Source organism: Scomber scombrus, chromosome 12 (genome assembly GCF_963691925.1).
Source record: "Scomber scombrus chromosome 12, fScoSco1.1, whole genome shotgun sequence".
NCBI classification, from domain to species: domain Eukaryota; kingdom Metazoa; phylum Chordata; class Actinopteri; order Scombriformes; family Scombridae; genus Scomber; species Scomber scombrus.
In genome coordinates, this window is record NC_084981.1 from 7,490,458 (window position 1) to 7,510,323 (window position 19,866).

At 39.4% G+C, this 19,866-nt stretch overlaps 3 protein-coding genes across 3 annotated transcripts; 2 read left to right on the forward strand and 1 right to left on the reverse strand.

The window, feature by feature from the left end:
• Window positions 1-107: 107 nt before the first annotated feature.
• Window positions 108-12,773, forward strand: tm9sf3 (transmembrane 9 superfamily member 3). The gene is made up of 15 exons (XM_062429831.1): window positions 108-311; window positions 1,399-1,594; window positions 1,715-1,837; window positions 3,049-3,209; window positions 3,356-3,433; window positions 4,321-4,452; window positions 6,346-6,512; window positions 7,145-7,239; window positions 7,359-7,489; window positions 8,437-8,576; window positions 8,904-8,972; window positions 9,064-9,210; window positions 9,322-9,405; window positions 9,505-9,581; window positions 10,893-12,773. The coding sequence occupies exons 1-15, from the start codon at window positions 222-224 to the stop codon at window positions 10,958-10,960; spliced, it is 1,758 nt and encodes a 585-aa protein (XP_062285815.1). The 5' UTR covers window positions 108-221; the 3' UTR covers window positions 10,961-12,773.
• A 128-nt stretch (window positions 12,774-12,901) lies between these two features.
• prdx3 (peroxiredoxin 3) lies at window positions 12,902-16,479 on the reverse strand. Its single transcript, XM_062429833.1, has 7 exons — window positions 16,419-16,479; window positions 14,760-14,871; window positions 14,490-14,631; window positions 14,172-14,307; window positions 13,917-14,020; window positions 13,288-13,453; window positions 12,902-13,093 (listed from the first exon to the last, which is right to left on the reverse strand). The coding sequence occupies exons 1-7, from the start codon at window positions 16,452-16,454 to the stop codon at window positions 13,043-13,045; spliced, it is 747 nt and encodes a 248-aa protein (XP_062285817.1). The 5' UTR covers window positions 16,455-16,479; the 3' UTR covers window positions 12,902-13,042.
• Window positions 16,480-16,959: 480 nt separating this feature from the next.
• sfxn4 (sideroflexin 4) lies at window positions 16,960-19,866 on the forward strand. Its single transcript, XM_062430150.1, has 14 exons — window positions 16,960-17,097; window positions 17,210-17,275; window positions 17,375-17,431; window positions 17,521-17,547; window positions 17,872-17,926; window positions 18,215-18,240; window positions 18,330-18,383; window positions 18,476-18,538; window positions 18,727-18,795; window positions 18,910-19,000; window positions 19,182-19,297; window positions 19,383-19,468; window positions 19,553-19,670; window positions 19,745-19,866. The coding sequence occupies exons 1-14, from the start codon at window positions 17,059-17,061 to the stop codon at window positions 19,820-19,822; spliced, it is 945 nt and encodes a 314-aa protein (XP_062286134.1). The 5' UTR covers window positions 16,960-17,058; the 3' UTR covers window positions 19,823-19,866.

The following is a 19,866-nucleotide window of genomic DNA, read 5'->3' on the forward strand; positions in this document are numbered from 1 at the left end:
TTTCTTCTTTCATCGCTTCATCCATCGCTGTGCACGATGACTGGAGGACGACAGGCACGTGACACATCTCAGCCAACCCCAGCGAACACTTTACGCCGTATGCGTACGAGACGAGAGCATCCCTAAAAAACTGCCTCTGTCATACAACCAGGAAGAAGGTGGGATAGCCCCTACAAAAGCTAACATCCACCAATCTTTCTGCATACTTTCTCCTCCAAATAATGGGATCTTCCAGGTGGAAGGTGGCGGCGGCGCTTCTCGCTATAATAGGCTCGTTATTACCCGTGGACGGAGATGAGCATGAGCACACGGTAAGAGAGCGTTTTTGAGAGGCCGATTGAAAAAAAAAAAAGAGGGGAGAGCCTTGAAAATAATGGACGTTTGTGCTCTGTGTAACCTGCTGCTAGCTTGTAGCTGCGACCGCTGGCTAGCTGCACACAAGAAAAACACGCAAACCTCACATGATGACAGAGTGCACCGTTTGGCCCGCTGCGTTATTTATTTAGCTACACATACGGAGCTACCAGTCTCATAGGCAGACAATTAGCCAGCTAACTTGTCACCACTTATCGGCCTCAGGGCACCAGGCTAGCGTTGGTTGGCTAGCTTGTTAGCACGTCTTCCACAAGCTTTCCTTGAGCACTGGCGGCAACTGCACTCAACTCAGGCTAGCTGACAGCAGCATTACTTTAGTTAGTCGTCCAACAAATATAGTAATGTCGTTTAATGAAGGTGTAAGGCTTTTAACCCCTATGACAATCCTCTACAAACACCCTGAAGTGACGGCTGCCGCGGTTGTTTGAGTCAACGTTAAATAACCGATACACCGGTTTAACGTAAGGGCCTTTCGATGTTTCTTTTTATGCTAAAACCAAGACACCCTCATAACAACTGTTTAACAAGTGAATAAGCTGTATTGCAATGTCTTCATCATATAATTGAGCTGGGCTATGCGTGAATTCGCTCAGTCGGGTTGAAGCGGATATAGCATTGGAGTTAACTTCCTTGACTATAATCAAACTTAGCTTTTTAGCTTATCAGTTATTGGAGTCGTGACACTGGCGCAGCAACACGTACTTTACATTTTCATATGTTTGCATGAACGTTAATGTAGCAGCCCACCTTTTTAAATGAATCATTTTGAGGTAGAAAAGTGACAATAACGTTACTTTGGACGTGTCTTCTTTCTAACCCCCTAGTGTCTAAATCATACTGTGCTGTAGCTGTGTTGTTACTAATGTGGGTGTGTGAACATGTTGTAAGAGTTACTTGTGAGCCATTGCCTTTAATTTATTTGAATATTAATTAACTGAAATATGAAAGCAGCAAAACCAGCAGAGCTGGTGTAGCATTCCTGAACATCCCATTAATAAGAGTCCATTGTTTTGTCCTCTGCAGTACACAGATAAGGAGGAGGTAGTTTTATGGATGAACACAGTGGGGCCTTACCACAACCGACAGGAGACATACAAGTATTTCTCTTTGCCCTTCTGCGCGGGCTCCAAGAAGACCATCAGTCATTACCATGAAACGCTTGGAGAGGCTCTGCAGGGAGTGGAGCTGGAATTCAGCGGCCTCGACATAAAGTTCAAAGGTACGCTCACCTGTTTGGCGGCTTTCACCTGTTGAACACACAAATTAATGTGTGGGTGTATTTATTTTCATCTCTTATCTCACTAAGATGATGTGTTGTTGTTTTTTTCCATCCCTGTAGACGAAGTTTTGCAGACAACATACTGTGAAATCGAACTGGACAAAGCCAAACGGGATGCATTTGTCTATGCTATAAAGAATCACTACTGGTACCAAATGTACATAGACGACCTGCCTATCTGGGGTAAGTGATCATTAATGTCCTTAAAAATATATGCTGGCATACCTGTAGGAAATATTACAAGTTGTCCAGTGATATGGGTTCTTACTGCAATATTTTCTGGCTATGCTTATCTATATCTTATCTGTTGTCCATTTTCTGTCATTCCAGTTATCATTCTGCCTAAATTACTTGCTTAGTAACCATTTAACTAATCACCAGAGTTTGCAGTTTCAGTGTGTATCTTGTGTATCAGGCTTTTTAGGGAAGTAAAACCATTTTGTTTTACTTCTTGGTGGATGTATCCATTCATCCTACTGTGGGTGTAACAATATGCTAGTCTGGATATCACACTGCTTAATGAAAGACACTCAGGTCAGCTTGTATGGAGAATCAAACAATTCAGCATCTTTCTTTTGTTCATAATCTGCTGAACAATAAAATGACCTGCTTGGTTCGCTAATATTTTCAGTTCCCTTCACCTCTTCTGCTTGTTAAATTATAAAACACTATGTTTGCTGCCGAGAAACCGCTCTAAACAAATAAGCTCCATTGTTGATCATCGATATGTGGCTGTGAGATTTTGACGTCAACCTTAACTGCGAAGTGCACCGGTGTTATCTTGTGCTAAGGAGGATGTCAATGAGTCACTGTCATCACGGTGTCTTCCCACAGTTACAGTTCGCTAACAAGCAATGAACGTGGTTGCTCACATACGTGGTAAAGGGTTCGTACAGCAGCAGCCTGCACCACTCCCACAGTTGCTCAAACATCACTGTGTAAGCTGATGTTGTAGGCAGTGGGTGGGGCCCTGCCATTTACTCAGACTACACTTCATGCCATGTGTGATCTACTCCCAGATTAATGACGGTAAATAAATATAGACTTTGACCTCATGTCCGGTTTGCTGGTGTGGTAGCCAAACCAGTGCACATAATGTGTGTGAAACAATGAGATTCAGAGTGATGGTATCAAACTCATTTGCTCATAATCAGAGATTGTTTACAGTGGCCTGCAGGGACAAACTTGAGAACAGGTGAAGCTGAAAGACTGCATATAACTAATGAATATAGCTAACAGGCAGAGTTATGACTGACCTTTTATTTGGCATTTTCCTCTTGTCAGCTACTTGATTATTTATGTTATTTAACTTAAAGCTCCGTGTTTACAGCTGTGCATTTGTCCACTTCATTAAGGTCCAGATGTGTAATTCCCTGTATTTCAATCTTTTCAAGGTATTGTTGGTGAGGCGGATGAAAACGGAGAGGATCACTACCTGTGGACGTACAAGAAACTGGAGATCGGCTTTAATGGCAACAGAATTGTCGATGTAAATCTGACAAGTGAAGGCAAAGTCAGACTCGTGCCCAACACAAGAATTGCAATGTCTTATTCTGTGAGTACTGAATGATCCACTGAGTCGTCCTTTTTATATGTTCATATTTATTTATGTCCTTAATATGTGTCTGTGACATTGATCTCATGCGCATGAAATGGTTTAAAACACAATGAGTTTAACTATGATAATCTTTTGTATTACAGGTGAAGTGGAAGAAGTCAGATGTGAAGTTTGAAGACAGGTTTGACAAGTACCTTGACCCGTCCTTCTTTCAGCACAGGGTGAGTTGAACATCACACATTTATAACCACACTGTTGTGGTTTTTAGAGATTAATGCTTCATCGTGCCAGCCAAAACCGCTGGTGGCTTGTTGTAACAGCAGACATGTTAATGTCGAGTTGAGCCTTGCACTATTGTGTAATTAACTGGCCAGGCTCTGGTAACTTTTGTCTGATACTTTTTTGAAAACCATCTGCCATCATGGCTGGAATCCAGCTGAACTCGTCCTAAAAGCAAGTTTAACTGATTTAAGAGTCTGAATTTTTGGAATCCATGCATGAAACAGTTAATGTCTTGCCCCGACTTGTACTGTGAAGCTGAGCCCATTGAGAGCATGGATTTAACAAACTAGTATAGAGCTGCAACTAACAACTATTTTCATTATCAATAATGATTATTTTCTTTATTAATCGATTAGTTGTTTGGTCTATAAATGATGAAAACTGTTAATCACTCTTTCTAAAAGCCCAAGATGGCTTCCTCAAATATCTTGTTGGTACCATCCAAAAAACCCAGAGATATTCAGTTTACTGTCGTAGACTCAATGAACCAGAAAGTATCACATTTGAATGAATTTTTCTAAAAAGCAAAACAAAAAAACCTGTAAATGATCAATCAATCATAAAAATAGTTGGTGATTAATTTAACAATTGGAAACCAGTAGGCTATTTGTGTGACCTGAATACCTTGGAATGTGTTGAGTAATGCTTTAAGTACTCATACACAAGGAATATTATACATAATAACCTGAAACCTGTTTTTTACACTCTGTAGTCTTTATTCACTTTATTCATTGAGTTTAAAAGCTTCATTTTGATTTGAAATAAGAAGTTGTATAAAATGCTTACCTCTCAAAAATAATCTGTGATCTTTACTCATTTATTTTAGATTCACTGGTTCTCCATCTTCAACTCCTTCATGATGGTCATTTTCTTGGTGGGTCTGGTGTCCATGATTCTGATGAGAACACTAAGAAAGGATTACGCCAGATACAGCAAAGAGGAGGAAATGGACGACATGGTAGGTTTTTGTAATTGAGCAAAGTGTTTTCTTTTCAGAATGTAGAATTGCTGTTTTTTTCTGATTCAGTTTTAGGGTTTTGTTTTTGGATGATGGGTTTCATCACCTCATCTGCACAGTTTCTTTATTTTTATGTGTGTGCTGGCGACAGCTGTGGCCAGAGGCATTGTGTTTTGAGGTTGTCTGTATGTCTGTCTGGCCTGTTCTCTTAAAGGCAATATCTCAGCAACGCCTTGACAGAATTTCTTCAAATTTGGTACAAATATGCACTTGGACTCAAGGATGAACTGATTAGAATTTGATGGTCAAAGGTCAAAGGTCATGGTGACCTCACAAGATAGATGTTTAGCCATAAGTCTAGAGAATGACAAATTGTCACACAAATGTCTAAAAGGCAGGGATGTAAACTTCTCACCTTTTGGTGAAAATTGCCATTTTGAATCCAAAATAGGTCATTTGTGGGATGTGTGTAGATCTGATGAGGTTTTGAAGTGAGAGGGAGCGACACAGCAGCAGACATGTCTCCTTTCTCCATGAGGAGTGGCTGAGATTGTCACTAAAATAGAATAGCTGGTCGATCTTAAAGGTCAGTCCTCCTTAAGTGAACTTGGTCAGGTTAGGCTGACCCACTATTGCTAACTTCGGGGGTTACTCGCTTCATTTTAATCAGCAGGTGTCGAGTTAGACATGGGAACAGTCTGTATCTATCTGTAGTTAAAATTGCCCACTCAGCCAGTTGCCAATTGCTGATATACGTCCAATCAGCCAGGCCTATTGCAGTGTGGTATTAATGATTAGCGGTAGTTACAATCAAATCACTACATTTGAAACATCACATCTTCAGGCTTATGAAGTACCACAATACAAGATTGAAGTTCACTCCTTCTTTCTGAGGCTGTGGCATGATGTTGCATATTTTACTACCAGTATAAAGCATCTCTCACTCTCTCCCAGAATGGTTGTTATTTGTGTGTTTCTGAACGGGTGTTAAAATGTGGGAATATTAATTTAGGCTAATATGTTTCCCTTATCTGGTCATATTGGACATGAGAGAAGGAAGTGCGTTCCAGTCTTTGTTTCTAAGAGGGCACAATGGTGACAACGTCTCTGTGGTCTTGGGTAGCAAGCTTTTTGAATGTCTTCCTTTTTTCTATCTCAAGACTGTGGTCCCCAGGTCTGTATTTGGTTACAGTTTTTCTTTGTTTGGTTTCAGGAGTGGTTGAGTACGTGGCCGGTTCTATCTTTCTGTTTTGTGTTTGATAACATTAAAACTTCTTCTGGTTTTTAAGTTCAGTTTTCTAGTTATCAGTGTTATTTCTCTTCAAATTGAGGTCAACACATTTTTGCTTTGGTCCTTTATAGTGTGTAGACTATAGACCCAGAGTGTCTCATCCAAAAAATTCTTATTCTCTCTATCTCTATCTCTATCTCTATCTCTATATCTCTCCCTCTCTCCCTTTCTCCCTCTCTCTCTCTCCCCCAAATAGAATATTGCTGCGTTTTCCATTTGATTTTGACCCAGCTCTGCACTGTCTTTACTGTTTTTTTTACTGCTCTGAACTGATGTTTATGGTATGGATACTGAATTGATTACACTAATCTTGGTGTCCACCTTGAAACTGTGGTGATTGTATTGATCTTCTGTGAAGCGGTGTGAAGCATTCATGTTTTAAAATTTGTAGCTTTTTCGCAGTAGCATCCATATCTGAATCATTATTTACTGTCATGGCTACAACTTAGTGTTATTCTATATTATCAGAATCGACTTTATTGGCCAAACAGGTGAACACATAGAAGGAAAATACACTTCTATTAAATTCTTTCAAAGAGACATACAATTGCAACGTATTATGTCTAGTTGTTAATTTCCTTTCTCTCACTGTGCACTAACAGGACAGAGACCTGGGAGATGAATACGGGTGGAAGCAGGTTCACGGAGATGTGTTTAGACCGTCAAGCCATCCCCTCATCTTCTCCTCGCTCATCGGCTCCGGCTGCCAGATCTTCTCCGTCTCCCTCATCGTCATTATCGTGGCCATGGTTGAGGACCTTTACACAGAGTGAGTAACAGGCGCTTCATGTGTTGCAATCAAAGAGTTTTGTTCTGATTGCTGCTTCCATTTTAAAATCTGGTAAGTTGTAAGTGAAGCTCAGAGTGTAACACACAGCGTCTTCTTATCTTCTCGCTCTTGACTTGTCAGCAAAAGGCAACACACACATATCAAGATTGAATTCATATGTAGTTTCTGTTACTTAAATTGGTTGAACATTAAACCTAAATCAACTTCATTATCAGATACAATATTGATGAAATGCATTTAAACCCATCTGAATGTTACTATCTGGATTAATCACGTTGAAATGTGGTTAAGAAGCATTATATGTGTACTAAGGGGAAATACCTCAGAATAGATGAGTCCTGAGAGGAAACAAAGGAAGTGTGTCGTGAAACCACTGATTGAAAAACCCCCAAAACTATTGTGTGGGGTAAAGGGGCTGGCACTGTGTGTAAAAAGTCATATTTGGGTTATTATGTACAGTGAGATCCAAGCTTTCTATTGAAATGTCACGTTGAAAGATATGATTAGATCTGAGTGCAGAAAAACACCATACATATGAAATGCTGGATTCAGGGGAAATAAAGGGACTAGTGGACTTCACTTGGCTCAACTCATTTCATTTTACTCTGCAGGAGAGGATCCATGCTGAGCACAGCCATTTTCGTGTACGCCGCAACCTCCCCCGTTAATGGCTACTTTGGGGGAAGCTTGTACGCAAAACAAGGAGGTAATATAAAAAGCATCATATCGTCTCAGCTGCTCTCCTGGACTCACAGATTCAGTCAGATTTGAGATTTCCATAAAAATGCTGATTGCGCTGTTTTCGGTTTTGTGCGAATGACGCAGGCAGAAGATGGATTAAGCAAATGTTCATCGGGGCCTTCTTGATCCCGGCGATGGTGTGCGGAACCGCCTTCTTCATAAACTTCATCGCTATCTATTACCACGCCTCCAGAGCCATCCCATTTGGCACCATGGTGGGTTTGACACAGCAACAACACCCTAAAAACCACCAATATTCTCCCAAGTCAACAGTTAATCTGTATGGCTACAGTGGAAGTGATTTGAATACAGCCGTAGACCTGTAGACAACTGTATTCATCGCTCTGTAGTGTAGAAAGTATTCAGTCACAAGTCTTTAAACTGCATCTCATTCTGTGTATGTAATACTTTGCTATGGTTCAGCCTATAAATCCTTTAGTTCTTTATGTCAAGAACATAGGAAACTGACAACACCTTTTAAAACATATTTAACACTACATTAGCTTATGTAAATGAAATTCATATGCTAATTATGACAAAGTTTCACACAAATGTCTAATAGGATAATATGAGCTTATTGGGAAAGCATGCAAATACATACAAGGAAAATCGTTTAATACTGTTCATTAAATTCCTTCAAAGTCTTCAGTAGAATTTCTGAATCTGGACAGACGTGGATGTAAACTGCAGCTTGACTGGTTGGTGTAGGCTTACAGAACCGTGAAGTGTATTGCTGCCCTCAGGTTTCCAAACAGTGCAGTCATTCTAAAAACTTGGATGCCGTCTAAATTATGAACAGCTGTCTGCTGTTGTGTGTCTGTCAGCACAAGAGTGGAGCCATCATAAAGCATCTTGAAATTAAACCAAGAAAAAACTGCATTCCAACTGCATCAGCCAAGTTTCTTATCTCAGTAGACCTGGAAAGACACAGGGTTTTTTTTTTTTTTTTTTAAAGTTCCGGCCAAACATGATGGCCACCTGATGATAGCAATCAACCTGTATGTATTTGTAATTTCTCCATCTAGCTATGGCTGCAACACATAAGAGATCCACACACAGCAGTTTAGTAAATGTCATTCCTACAACAACTAAGATACTGTAAATGATGGATGTCTGCTAACTCTTAAATGAATATTAAAAATGTTCCTCTCTCTCTCTGCAGGTTGCTGTGTGCTGTATCTGCTTCTTTGTCATTCTGCCGCTAAATCTTGTGGGGACAATTCTAGGGAGGAATCTGTCCGGCCAGCCAAACTTTCCCTGCCGGGTGAACGCTGTGCCGCGACCCATCCCCGAGAAGAAATGGTAAGTGTGATTTGACACAAACAGGGTCACCGCAAGTGTTTTTAGATGGAGTTCAAGAGCTGGTGATACGGTACAAGTGGGACAGGGAAGGAGGTTGAACTTTCTGTGAGTTGCATGAAATGTTGTAGCGTCAGAAGTCCGATGCACAGACTGCAATAAACTGTGAGTTTATTAGCATTTACAACCATCTGACTAGAACTAGGGCAACCTGCCAAGAGGAAATAGTAGCTGTGACCTCAGGCTGCTGTCAGACTTTGCTTAACTTTGTCTAGATTTTCCTTTTTACTTCTTATCGTCACTTATCCTATCACTTTTCTGCTCTCTCAGGTTCATGGAGCCGGCCGTCATCGTCTGCCTCGGTGGAATCCTTCCATTCGGCTCCATTTTTATTGAAATGTAAGAAGCAAGCAGTGATACTGGAGTGTTTGTACATTGATAAGTTGATTTTTTCGGAAGTTGACACGTTTTCTTTTCCTCCTTCCTTCAGGTACTTCATCTTCACATCCTTTTGGGCTTACAAAATCTACTACGTTTACGGCTTCATGATGCTGGTCCTGGTTATCCTCTGCATCGTGACTGTGTGCGTCACCATCGTGTGCACGTACTTCCTGCTCAACGCTGAGGACTACAGATGGTGAGTACACAAATGTTATTACAGTCTGACATTGACTGACTGTATGTAGATTTGTTTCCCCTCCACAGACCCTTAAAATAGCTCGTGAATAATTACGTTTCTCTTTTCTAGGCAATGGACAAGCTTCCTCTCTGCTGCATCCACTGCTGTTTATGTTTACATGTACTCCTTTTACTACTATTTCTTCAAAACCAAGTGAGTGTCAGTCTCTAAACCACATGTCCTATTAATGACACATTTTTAAGTAATATATTTGAATGAAGAACTGATGTTTTATCTGACTGTGTGTTTCAGGATGTACGGGCTGTTCCAGACATCCTTCTACTTCGGCTACATGGCTGTGTTCAGCACTGCTCTAGGAATCATGTGTGGTGAGTCCTGCATCTTGTTTTTACATCTTTTGTAGGGGTGACTTAAAAACTCTCTTGCAAATAATATTAACAACATGTGTGTATTTTAAATTAAATTCCTCGGATTCATCCAAAAAACTAATGACAAAGTCTGGTGAAGTATCAGTCAATTCATCATTAAATTTGATTCTTTAATGAAATGAAAATGATGTGAAATATGTGTCAGCTATTGATTGATGATGATGATGAATAAGAGTTGATGAAGCAGCAGACCAGGCTGACAAAACACGCTTTCCAAATAGTTTGGTGCAGATCAGAAAGATTTGATTTTTATCTTAAACTCTCTTTTCTTCTTCCAAGTCAAATTCAGCAAACTCTCTTAACTGTATAAATTTTAACCTGGCGAACAGGTTGGTGCACATTTTTAAGACATGCTCATTAGCATATTTAACACCGTCAAATTGCTCTAATAAGACTGCCGGTTCTGCTCTGTTTTCAGACAAATTCCATTCACAGAAAATGTCACTCGGAAAGTAGAAAAGAAGACCGCAGAGCCTTCCTGCTTTTGTTTAATCAGCTAACAAAATGTAATAGTTTCAGACTGTGAAAATATTTATGCAGCTTCTCTTAATTACCGCCAGAGAGAGAGAGGGGGAGCGGTGCGACATGAAGTTAGATGCAAAAAAAAAAAAAGTCTAATGAAAAGCAGCCCCTGACTTGGACGGGAGGTGAGAGTCATGGAGATAGAAGTGAAAATATTAGTCAAACAAAAGCAAGTCAAAAGTTGTCAAACTCGCTGTAAATTAGCAAAGTATATTGATTTATATATTTATATTTTAGTTTATTTCTATAACAATTAAAAACTCCAAATTCTTTTCAGATTAAAGTTTTAAAGTCCTGCACAAGACCTTGACACAAATTACCAATATAAATAAACATAGTTTTAAATAACTTATAAGCTCCACTTAAGCAGGGATATGTTCATACATGTGGATTCTTGCATGAGACCATGTGTCTTTTTTTTCTTTTCTCCAAATCAGTTCTTTAGTTTGAAGTCTTTTCCTCAGCAGCTGCAAGCCCCTCATTCTTCATCTTGGAAGACTAATAAGCAAAGCCTGGCACCTTAAAGCACCTTTTGTGGAGCCTTCTCTAATCTGCACGGGTTAGACGATGCCTTCAGGGTTCGTTGGACATCCGAGAAGTCATTTAGTCGATTTAGGATGTGCTCTCCTCTGCTCAAACCTTCAGAGGAATCCTTAACCAGTAATCATTGTGTCCTGTGACGGATGTTCTGGCAAACTACAACTCACGGAAAACTCTTTTGTTTTGCAGGTGCCGTTGGATACATGGGAACAAGTGCCTTCGTGAGGAAGATCTACACAAATGTGAAAATTGACTAAGAAGCGAAGCAGCATCACAGGGATATTAATGGATTTGCCTACGTGTACCCTGAAAGACGGCGGGCACAAGTCATTCTTTATTACTTTTCTTTCTTGCAAAGAGATTGTGAAAATCTCACTTTGTACAATGTAGTTTTTTCCATTTTTCTGAATGAATTTCAACGCCGCGGCACCATGTGAACGAGAGCAAATCTTGCGGAAGAGAAATATCAAAACACAAAGGTTCTGTTTTTATCAGTTGCTTTCAAAAACAAAAAAACGTCGGGGGCAAATGTTTAAGGCTGACATGGCTTCTCTTTTTCCAACCCAGTCCCACCTGAGACCAGAGAACATAAATGTTTATTGATGGAATAGTGTAGCTCTCTTCAGTGAAGAGGCCTAAGTGTATTGAAAGCCTTTTGTTCTATTGTGTCAGAATATAGGAGAGTTGGGTCTGTGCCCGCGTGTTCTGACTTGATTTCTATTTTGTATTCTTGCAGTCACATGAAATATCGTTACACCTTTTTTGTCGAGATTTACTTCCACCGAAAAAGATTCTATAAAAAAAAAAAACCTGTCGTCACTAGAGAATCATTCCCCCCTCCCCTCTATTTTTTTTTTCGACAATTCTTAATTTCCCTGTTATAGTAGCAATCCATCCAGTTGATATTTTAGTCCTGCTGTAGTTTACTGTACAGATGAGAACAGAGGGACGGACCAGCGGTCGAGGTACAGTAAGAACAGATTTTTAAATGGATGTTTGATGTGATCCCATTTCCCCCCCGTTTAGTCTTATGTTTTCTTAATGTTTGGGTTTGAATGAAGTCTACTTGTAAAGATAATATATGGGTGGGGGCGGGAGGGGGAGTGTATATGACCTTAATAATGTACCTTTAGATGTAGATCCCAAATGTATTTTCGTTGTACAGATTTACTACAGGGTGTTTTTTTTAAATGAATCGTACAGTTAAAAACAACAAAAAAAAGGTATATTTTGTTTTTTTGTTTGTTTTTCTTTTCGTTGTTTGGTGCTTGGGGTGGGGCTGGTGGCGCTGTTACATCTTGCCTGAAATTGCATGAAGTTTTCACCGAACCATCTGCTCATCAAATTCCACTTTAGTCAGTGCTGTCAGGTTTTATTTTTTTCCCCCCTCTCTCTCTCTGAGCATCTCCTCGGTCTCACAACGTAAAAGGTACACGTGGGACGACTGGTAGGCCTGCTTATGGACATTCTTCTTTTTATTTTTGATGTTTTTTGATTTCATATATTATTTAAAAGCTTTAAAAAGAGGCTCTACATCTTCTGGTAAGCCATCTCCCTCACGTTCTTTCTGTTGCCTAACCTGAAGCATAATTTGTGAATGTCAGAAGGAATGAGGCGATCGCTTTGTTTCTGCAAACATACTGTACAAATTGAAGTTTATGTACACTTAAAAGTAGATGTTTTCATAACCACACACAGTGCTGCGGAGTGTTTCAAACGCTTTTTTCCATTTTGTGTAAATACAGTATGTACCCTACTTGTAAGAGAAGTGGCAATGCCTTTTTTTTTTTTCCTAATTTCCAGTTCTCCCCCACTGAAGTTGATTTTGGCACCTCATGTTGTGTACCGATGTCTGATTAGACATTTTGAACCTGCATATTAACTTGCTGTAAAAAGAGAAAATAAACAATTTATGTACAGGGGTTATTAAGTGTGGTTTTGCCTTTAAAAGGTAAGAATTTATGAGTGTGTTTTTAGATAAGTTCATACATATTAATGCGCTGTAGATACATATTAATGCACTGTATTGCAAACACAGGACTATGCTGAGTCTTGAAGAAGTTCTGGTAAACAAGTCAGTCAACCTGGAAAAATTAAACGAGAATGAAACTACTTTTCAGGTCAGTTACACTCAACTTGTACTCTTTAAATGAAAAGCAAAACATTAACACTGAGGCATGCAAATCAGGGCAAATAAGTCATTTATAAAGAATATATTTAATAGTATATTGAGGCGTGTATGGGTACATAGAATTTCATAAACTGTAAACTAGTGCACATACTTGTTTTTACACACATGACCCATTTACTACTAACGTAAGTGTTTACGACTATCTTTCTCAGTTGACTTGTTCAAAGTACTCCTTGGATCCTTCTGGTGTCGGTTTAATCTGAAAAACAAACAAGTTGCGAGATGAATTTTTAAAAGTGCGTAATATTGTGGTAGAAGCACAGTTACATATCCTAAATGCAAACACTGGAGTAAATAACATGGCAAAATAAGAATTTAAATAACAAACAGGACCGTTTATACTTCACTTCTGGATTAAAGTAGATCTTGGTTCCAAAGTTTGAAGGAACTCACCGTTGGGGATTCGGGGGTCCAGCTGGCCGGACACACCTCGCCGTGGGTCTCCACAAACTGGAACGCCTTCACGAGACGAAGGGTTTCCTCTACACAACGACCCACCGGCAGGTCGTTGACACTCATGTGCTTCACCACACCGCTTGGATCAATGATGAACAAACCTCTGAAGGGACAACAGATAATGATGATCAAGCATCTTTCAAGAACAACAGCTATGAAGTCATCTACAAAATACTGAAAAAAAGAAAATGAAAGGCTAAAAATCTATCATAAACTGTCTAATATAAAGGCAATAAGAAAAATGACAACAAATTCAGCATAGTGGGTTTTTCCTACTCAGGCATAAATTAACACTGTAAATATTGATTTGGATATTGATTATTACACTGACACTGCAAGTTCACTAAATCCATCATACTGTCTAACCATCCATATATAACACTGAGTGAACATAAAATGCAATAAAAGCCAAATCAAACTATCTATAATATAATGACTATATGAGAAAAATCTCAAATTATGTACTTATGTAGTACTATACCTACTTGCATACTTTTGTTGTGAATGAAATGATATAGAGTTAGGTGTGTATTTGTGAAAAAGGCCATGTCATGTAATGACTGTACCTCAGTGCGATGCCTGGATTCTCCAAGAGCACCCCGTAGTCTCTTGATATCTGTTTGTTGAGATCAGAGAGCAGGGGGATGTGGATGTTTCCCAAACCTCCAGTCTGACAAAACAGCATGAAATAATACATATTATTACAACACATCTACATGATAACAATAATAATAATAATAATGCAAACATCAAAGAATCAATGTGTTGAACCTTGCACCGTGTGTCTGTGGCTGAATAATTATTAAATGAGGGGAGCGTACCTTGCGTGGAGTGTTGGTCCACGCCAAGTGGGTGAAGTGAGAGTCTACGGACACACCGACCACCTCGCAGTTGACGTCGTGGAACTCGTTGGCCTTGTCGCTGAAGGAGATGATCTCAGTTGGACACACGAAGGTGCTGCAACAGAACAAACACAGGATGAAGTTCAAAGTCTGAGTTTTTTCTTATGTCTGAAAATATGTCTGGATGGGCTTTAAAAACAAACATTTTTTAAAAAGTACATTAAAAAGGAAAGGACAGCTATCATAGTATGTACTTCCTCTCTTCATGCATGTCAGACAATCATTTCCAGTACTCACAAATCCAGCGGGTAGAAGAAGAGGACCAGGTATTTGCCCTTGAAATCAGCGAGGCTCATCTCCTTGAACTCCCCGTTGTGGACTGCTGTGGCCTTAAAAGCAGGAGCGGGCTGAGTGACTGCAGCAGCCCATCTGGAAGAGCCTGACACACCATTTCATCATAAGCACGACTTGCTTATATACAATAAAGCCTATAAAACACTCACTAAGTCATGTGGCGTAAACTCAGATTGTGCAGCTCATTATTAAAAGGGTAAAACGGGGTCATACTGGTTGAGAAGCAGGCTGTCTGCAGTGCAGGAGCGCTGAGGATTCTTGCAGCTCCGAAGGCTCCGTGTTGGCAGGCTGCTGCAGCTTTCAGCCCTCCTGCTGCAACCTTTGCCTGAGAAAAGACAATTTAACATTAATATTCCACAAATACTTGTTTAATCATTGACAGTTGAGCAGCAGTTAAACAGGGGTAGACTTAAGGACAGCCATGTGATTATCAGGTCAGTGCTGTTTAACAGCTTACAGATCTAAATTTAAAAGGTATTTGATAAGATAAAATAAGATATTCCTTTATTAGTCCCACAATGGGGAAATTGTCTGAACTAGTTGAATTTGTCCTCAATAGATAGAATGATTTCTCTCCTCTGTTATGATGTTCTGGTTCTCGTGAACAAAGGCCACGGCAAGATTTTAATTGAGGCTGTTTTATAATCTGCTAAAAAGGTACAGTAGCAGATTATAAAAGGGATATCAACAAGTTCTCCTAGCTGACTCAGACCACATCCTGCAACACCAGTTTGATGAGATGCAACACCTCATGCTGCTGCAGCTGAATGACATTTTTATTATTGGAATATGAATATATTATATACACATATGTATATGGAATATGAAACATGAAATACTGTCAGTTTTCAAGCTATTTTGCCCATAACAATTATCTATAATATCTGCCTGTATTTTTCACCTGCTTTATGTGTTTGTGCATTCTGAATAATCAATGGCATTATTTTTTAAATTGTATTGATTGATTATTTATTTACTATTAGTTCATGTCCACATGTATTCTGGCAAAGCCCTCTAGCAGTGCAGTTACTAGGAATGAAGATGCTCTCTCAGTCAACATGCTGCTACTGCTGAGCTGCTCTTTCAGATCTGCAGTTACACAAGTGTCCACATGCACCACCTTCCACCAAGTTAAGTAACGTCTTGTTATTTAACCATGACGCTGGCAGTAAACAAAACGGACGCATAATAACCTCCTAGTTTATAAAGTTATAATGTGTCTACAATGTGACACAGCCCGATTTTCTACAAAATTAACTAATTAAGCAGAAAAAGTAAAAACTAAGAGATAAGATATTCCTTTATTAGTCCCACAATGGGGAAAATTGCATTGTCACAGCAGCAAGTGGACAGTCATAGAATATAGGAGCAGAAAGAACAATAAAACGTTTACTTATTTTACTGGTAGGATTTTAAATGCAAGATCTTGCTTATAATTAAGCATTTTTACATTGTGATACTTAAGTAAAGCATTCTTCCAACACTGGCGGACACAGAATGAGATGGGTCACCAGATAAAGTGTAACATCAGGTACTGAAGCCAAACACTGCACCTACAAACTAAATAAAACAAAACCATGTGCAGCCATAATTATTCATTACACTACTTCAACGTGTTGCTGAACCATTCTGTTACATTCATTCTCTTTAAAACAGCAGCTACATTAAAACGCTAAAACAATTATTGCGTTGCGTATTTTTCAAGGACCGTATGCGTCCCTAGCAGCGGCCGCGGGCCAGAGGTTTGGTACCGGAGTTGGTCGTGTGTACACTGTGCAGGCTGCTCTCTTACTCATTCATAAACCCTGAAGTAAAGCGACAGTGTGTGACAGCTCTCCTGACACACACTTGACTGTATGAAATAGTACTTACAGACGTCCTGAACAGGCTCCCAATGCTCGCTGCCATTTTGGATGGTGTCAGTGAAGGGCAGGCTGTGACGTCACATACACACGTGCTGCGCGCGAGCTTGCAGGTGTAAAATGTCAAATATGCAACTTTATTTTTAATATATGTAATATGTGATAATTGTAAACTACAGTGAATGGTAGAAATGATGCTGTAAAATAAACAATAACAAACAAGCAAACACCATGTTGTAATGTGCTGCCTTCAGGTGCTCATCAGGTGTTGGAAAAGTGCTTTAGTTGTATATAAAATGCAACTGTGAGTTTAGGATGTCCAGTTTATTGCATTAAATGTATTTGTGTGTGATATTAAACGTTACGTGTAAGTCCAACGCTCTCAATTTTTTGACTCTGCTTATAAACTAAAAACTATTGTAAGTGGAGATGTGAAAGAATATGTCATTTCAATTTTTTCTGATCTTTCATGAACGTCTCATGAACCCGCCCACACTGAACACATGGTTAAACACGGAAGTAGTTACAACTTGACCTTAAAATCCAAAAGCATGAGAACTACATGTAGTTAAGATGTTGTGTATTGTAGTAATATCTTTATAGTATTGAAATCTCGGAGTGTATGGGAAGTAAATGTTCTTGTTGTTGTGATGGATCCCAATCTGCTGTACTGGAAGAGCCAGGGACAGGTAACTGTGCAGTGATATACAATACAGAGCATCATCTTACACATGCAGTCTATTTATATGTGTTCATAGCTCCTCTGATATTTATAATAAGTGATCTTTCTTTCTCTTCCAGTCTTTCGTCAGTCGTCTGCAGATCTGGTTTAATCTCCTAGATCCCACCTCCCTGTTCAGCTCTGATGTGAGTAACAGTGATTGCTTGCAGTTGCATGCAGAGATACACTGATGTAAGATGAGTAGAGAATATCTGAGGTTTAACTAGAGATCCTGCTCCCCTCAGGTTGAAATACAGAAAGCCCACGCTCGTGTTGGAAGAGGAGGGAAACTAAATGGAGAGGTCAGATTATGTTTGAAAGTCTAGAAGCACAGAGGTCTGCCCATCATCTCTGATTTATTTACACCTGTTTGTTCTGTTTCCTCTTCTAGGATAGACATGCACTGAACCTTGCCCTCGTAAGTAATATTTGCAAAATAAGTTTGAATTCACTGATTATTCTGCATAAAACATCCACAATTTATCAAAGCATATGAGCAGTGGTGAAAGACGTATTCAGATCCTTTCTTTTATGTAAAAGTACCAATACAGCAATGTAAAAAATATTCCATTACAAGTAAAAGTCTTGAATGAAAAATCCTAACCCTACATTATTACATTGAATTAAATGTACCAATGTTATGAGCTTGATGTAGTTAAAGCATTACAGTAAACCACTGCCACCACTGCAGATGACACAGTAATAACTGCCCCCTCTTGCTTACTTGTCACTGTGTTTACAGTCGTCTGTCCATGCTGACTCTGGTGCTGTGCTTCCTATGGTTTTTCGCCCTCCAGGTACAGTCAAATTTAGGCTTTAACTAATCCTTAATAGATTCACCTCATTATTACAATTATGGAAGTAACTGAAATTGTCCGCTGGTCTTTTAAAAAGCCTGAAAAAGTAAAAGAAATCAACTTAAATTGGATGTGTGCAGTCAGTCAGAAGCTGCTTTTGTCCAGGTTGTTGGTTTAGATTAAATTCCAGCAGTGCCAACACAAGCCTTCAGACATTTAAAACTAAACCTTGCAAATACTGTGTTGTGCATACTAAAAATATAATGTCTTCTCTCATTTTCTTTCTAGCATTTTTGTCAGTATCAGCTCCTTTGGTACGTCTGTTCTATAAATCCACTATGATAATTTGACCATGATGTTGTGGTGATTATTAGGAGTATTGAAGCTATTTATCTCTTCTCAGGTTGTTGCCAGCTTTTTGCCACATAGCAGTGTGAAAGCAGCTCTGTTTTGGCAGGTACTGTCACATATTCATCATGTTAATATAGACAATATATGATGTGGTTTTAACACTGCATGTACATTAACAATATAAATGCATTCCCACAGTTTTTACTGCAGAGTTACAACGCTGGGTTCAACCACACAAACAGAAACTCCTCATCAGAGAAGGTAATGCATTGTTTGAATCATCATCTAAATTCAGGGGTCAGCCTGATGATACTGATGTCACTACTCGATTATCCAGTTTGACAGTTACATATGAATCCTCCAATCAATGTTGAGTCCTTAATCTGAAGTCCTCCATCTGTTTGTGCTTCACTTTATCTCCACCTTGTGTCTTTATCACTGATCACCAGGGTACCAAGACGTCTATGAGGCAGCTCGTGTTGATTGCAGGAACAGTGTCCTATTCAACATGTGCAGGGGTGTGTACGGCCTGATTGTGTTGATGACAACTGTGCTACGTTTACTCTAATGATTGTACTGTATATCCTATTGTATATAGTTGCTATTTAAACATTTTGTGCCTTTAATTTCAGGCCCTTCCTCAAATTCTCATTAACCGACTCAATGTGAGGACCATACCACTCCAGAATTTCTTCAGGTTTATTTTACCAGTGCCGCTCTCAGGTGAGTTCTTTATATAAAATACTTAAATACTGCTATCAGAAAGAAGAGAGCTCTCTTTTGCATTGAATTTATGTCAGATTGTAAATAGAATTACCAGTTTTCCTGTTTTTACTTATTATATGATTTTATAATAAATCACCTGGCATGGATCCAGTAATTGACATGTTGTGTCACTCTCTAGCTGGCCTGGCCTTCTTCAATGTGGTTACTGTCAGAAATGAGGAGTCGGAAGCTGGGATCAAAGTGTTTGATTCCAATGGAAATACTGTTGGCATCTCTAAACTAGCAGGAGAAAAGGTAAAAGAGAAGCAAATAGAAAAGAAACTTTACTTTTTTATATTGTCAGTTTGCTTTATCGGACTGTTTTTCACTCTTTTCTCAGGCTGTAAGGGAAACAGCGCTGTCTAGAGCGGCACTGTTTGGCACAACCGCTGCTGTTCCTCAACTCCTGGTTTCACTATTACAGAAGTCAGTTGCTTTTTCACTTTCATTCTATTTAAAAAGCACCTTAACAAAACTCCACTTGTTGACTGAACCTGCTCTCCCTTATAGAACGAGACCTTTCCAGAGGAGCTCCCTGATGATCGCTCCTCTCCGTCACATGAGCGTTGCGTTAATCTTTGGCCTGATGATCCCGGTGTCATTCAGTCTCTTTCCACAACTGGGAACGGTAAGATTCAGGATCATCTCTGCTGTGATGTTGTTCTTGTGATGACCTCAGCTGACACTGACCTTGTTTTACAGATAAAGAAGGAAAACGTGGAGGAGGAGCTGCGGGCGGCAGCAGTCGACGGACATTTATTCTACCACAGAGGATTGTGAGGAGCAGCTTCATGTAGTTGGATGATAAAAATATCTTCTTAAAC

Bases quoted from the DNA above. Each gene is read 5' to 3' on its own strand.
- tm9sf3 (XM_062429831.1), top strand. From the start codon at position 222: ATGGGATCTTCCAGGTGGAAGGTGGCGGCGGCGCTTCTCGCTATAATA. The intron at 7,240-7,358 runs GTAATATAAAAA...CGAATGACGCAG, and splicing joins CTTGTACGCAAAACAAGGAG to GCAGAAGATGGATTAAGCAA. The intron at 8,577-8,903 runs GTAAGTGTGATT...CTGCTCTCTCAG, and splicing joins CCCATCCCCGAGAAGAAATG to GTTCATGGAGCCGGCCGTCA.
- prdx3 (XM_062429833.1), bottom strand. From the start codon at position 16,454: ATGGCAGCGAGCATTGGGAGCCTGTTCAGGACGTCT. The intron at 13,454-13,916 runs GTACAGTCATTA...TTGTCCCTTCAG, and splicing joins AATCCAGGCATCGCACTGAG to AGGTTTGTTCATCATTGATC. The intron at 13,094-13,287 runs GTGAGTTCCTTC...TTTGTTTTTCAG, and splicing joins GGACCCCCGAATCCCCAACG to ATTAAACCGACACCAGAAGG.
- sfxn4 (XM_062430150.1), top strand. From the start codon at position 17,059: ATGGATCCCAATCTGCTGTACTGGAAGAGCCAGGGACAG. The intron at 17,548-17,871 runs GTAAGTAATATT...CTGTGTTTACAG, and splicing joins ATGCACTGAACCTTGCCCTC to TCGTCTGTCCATGCTGACTC. The intron at 18,539-18,726 runs GTAATGCATTGT...ACTGATCACCAG, and splicing joins GAAACTCCTCATCAGAGAAG to GGTACCAAGACGTCTATGAG.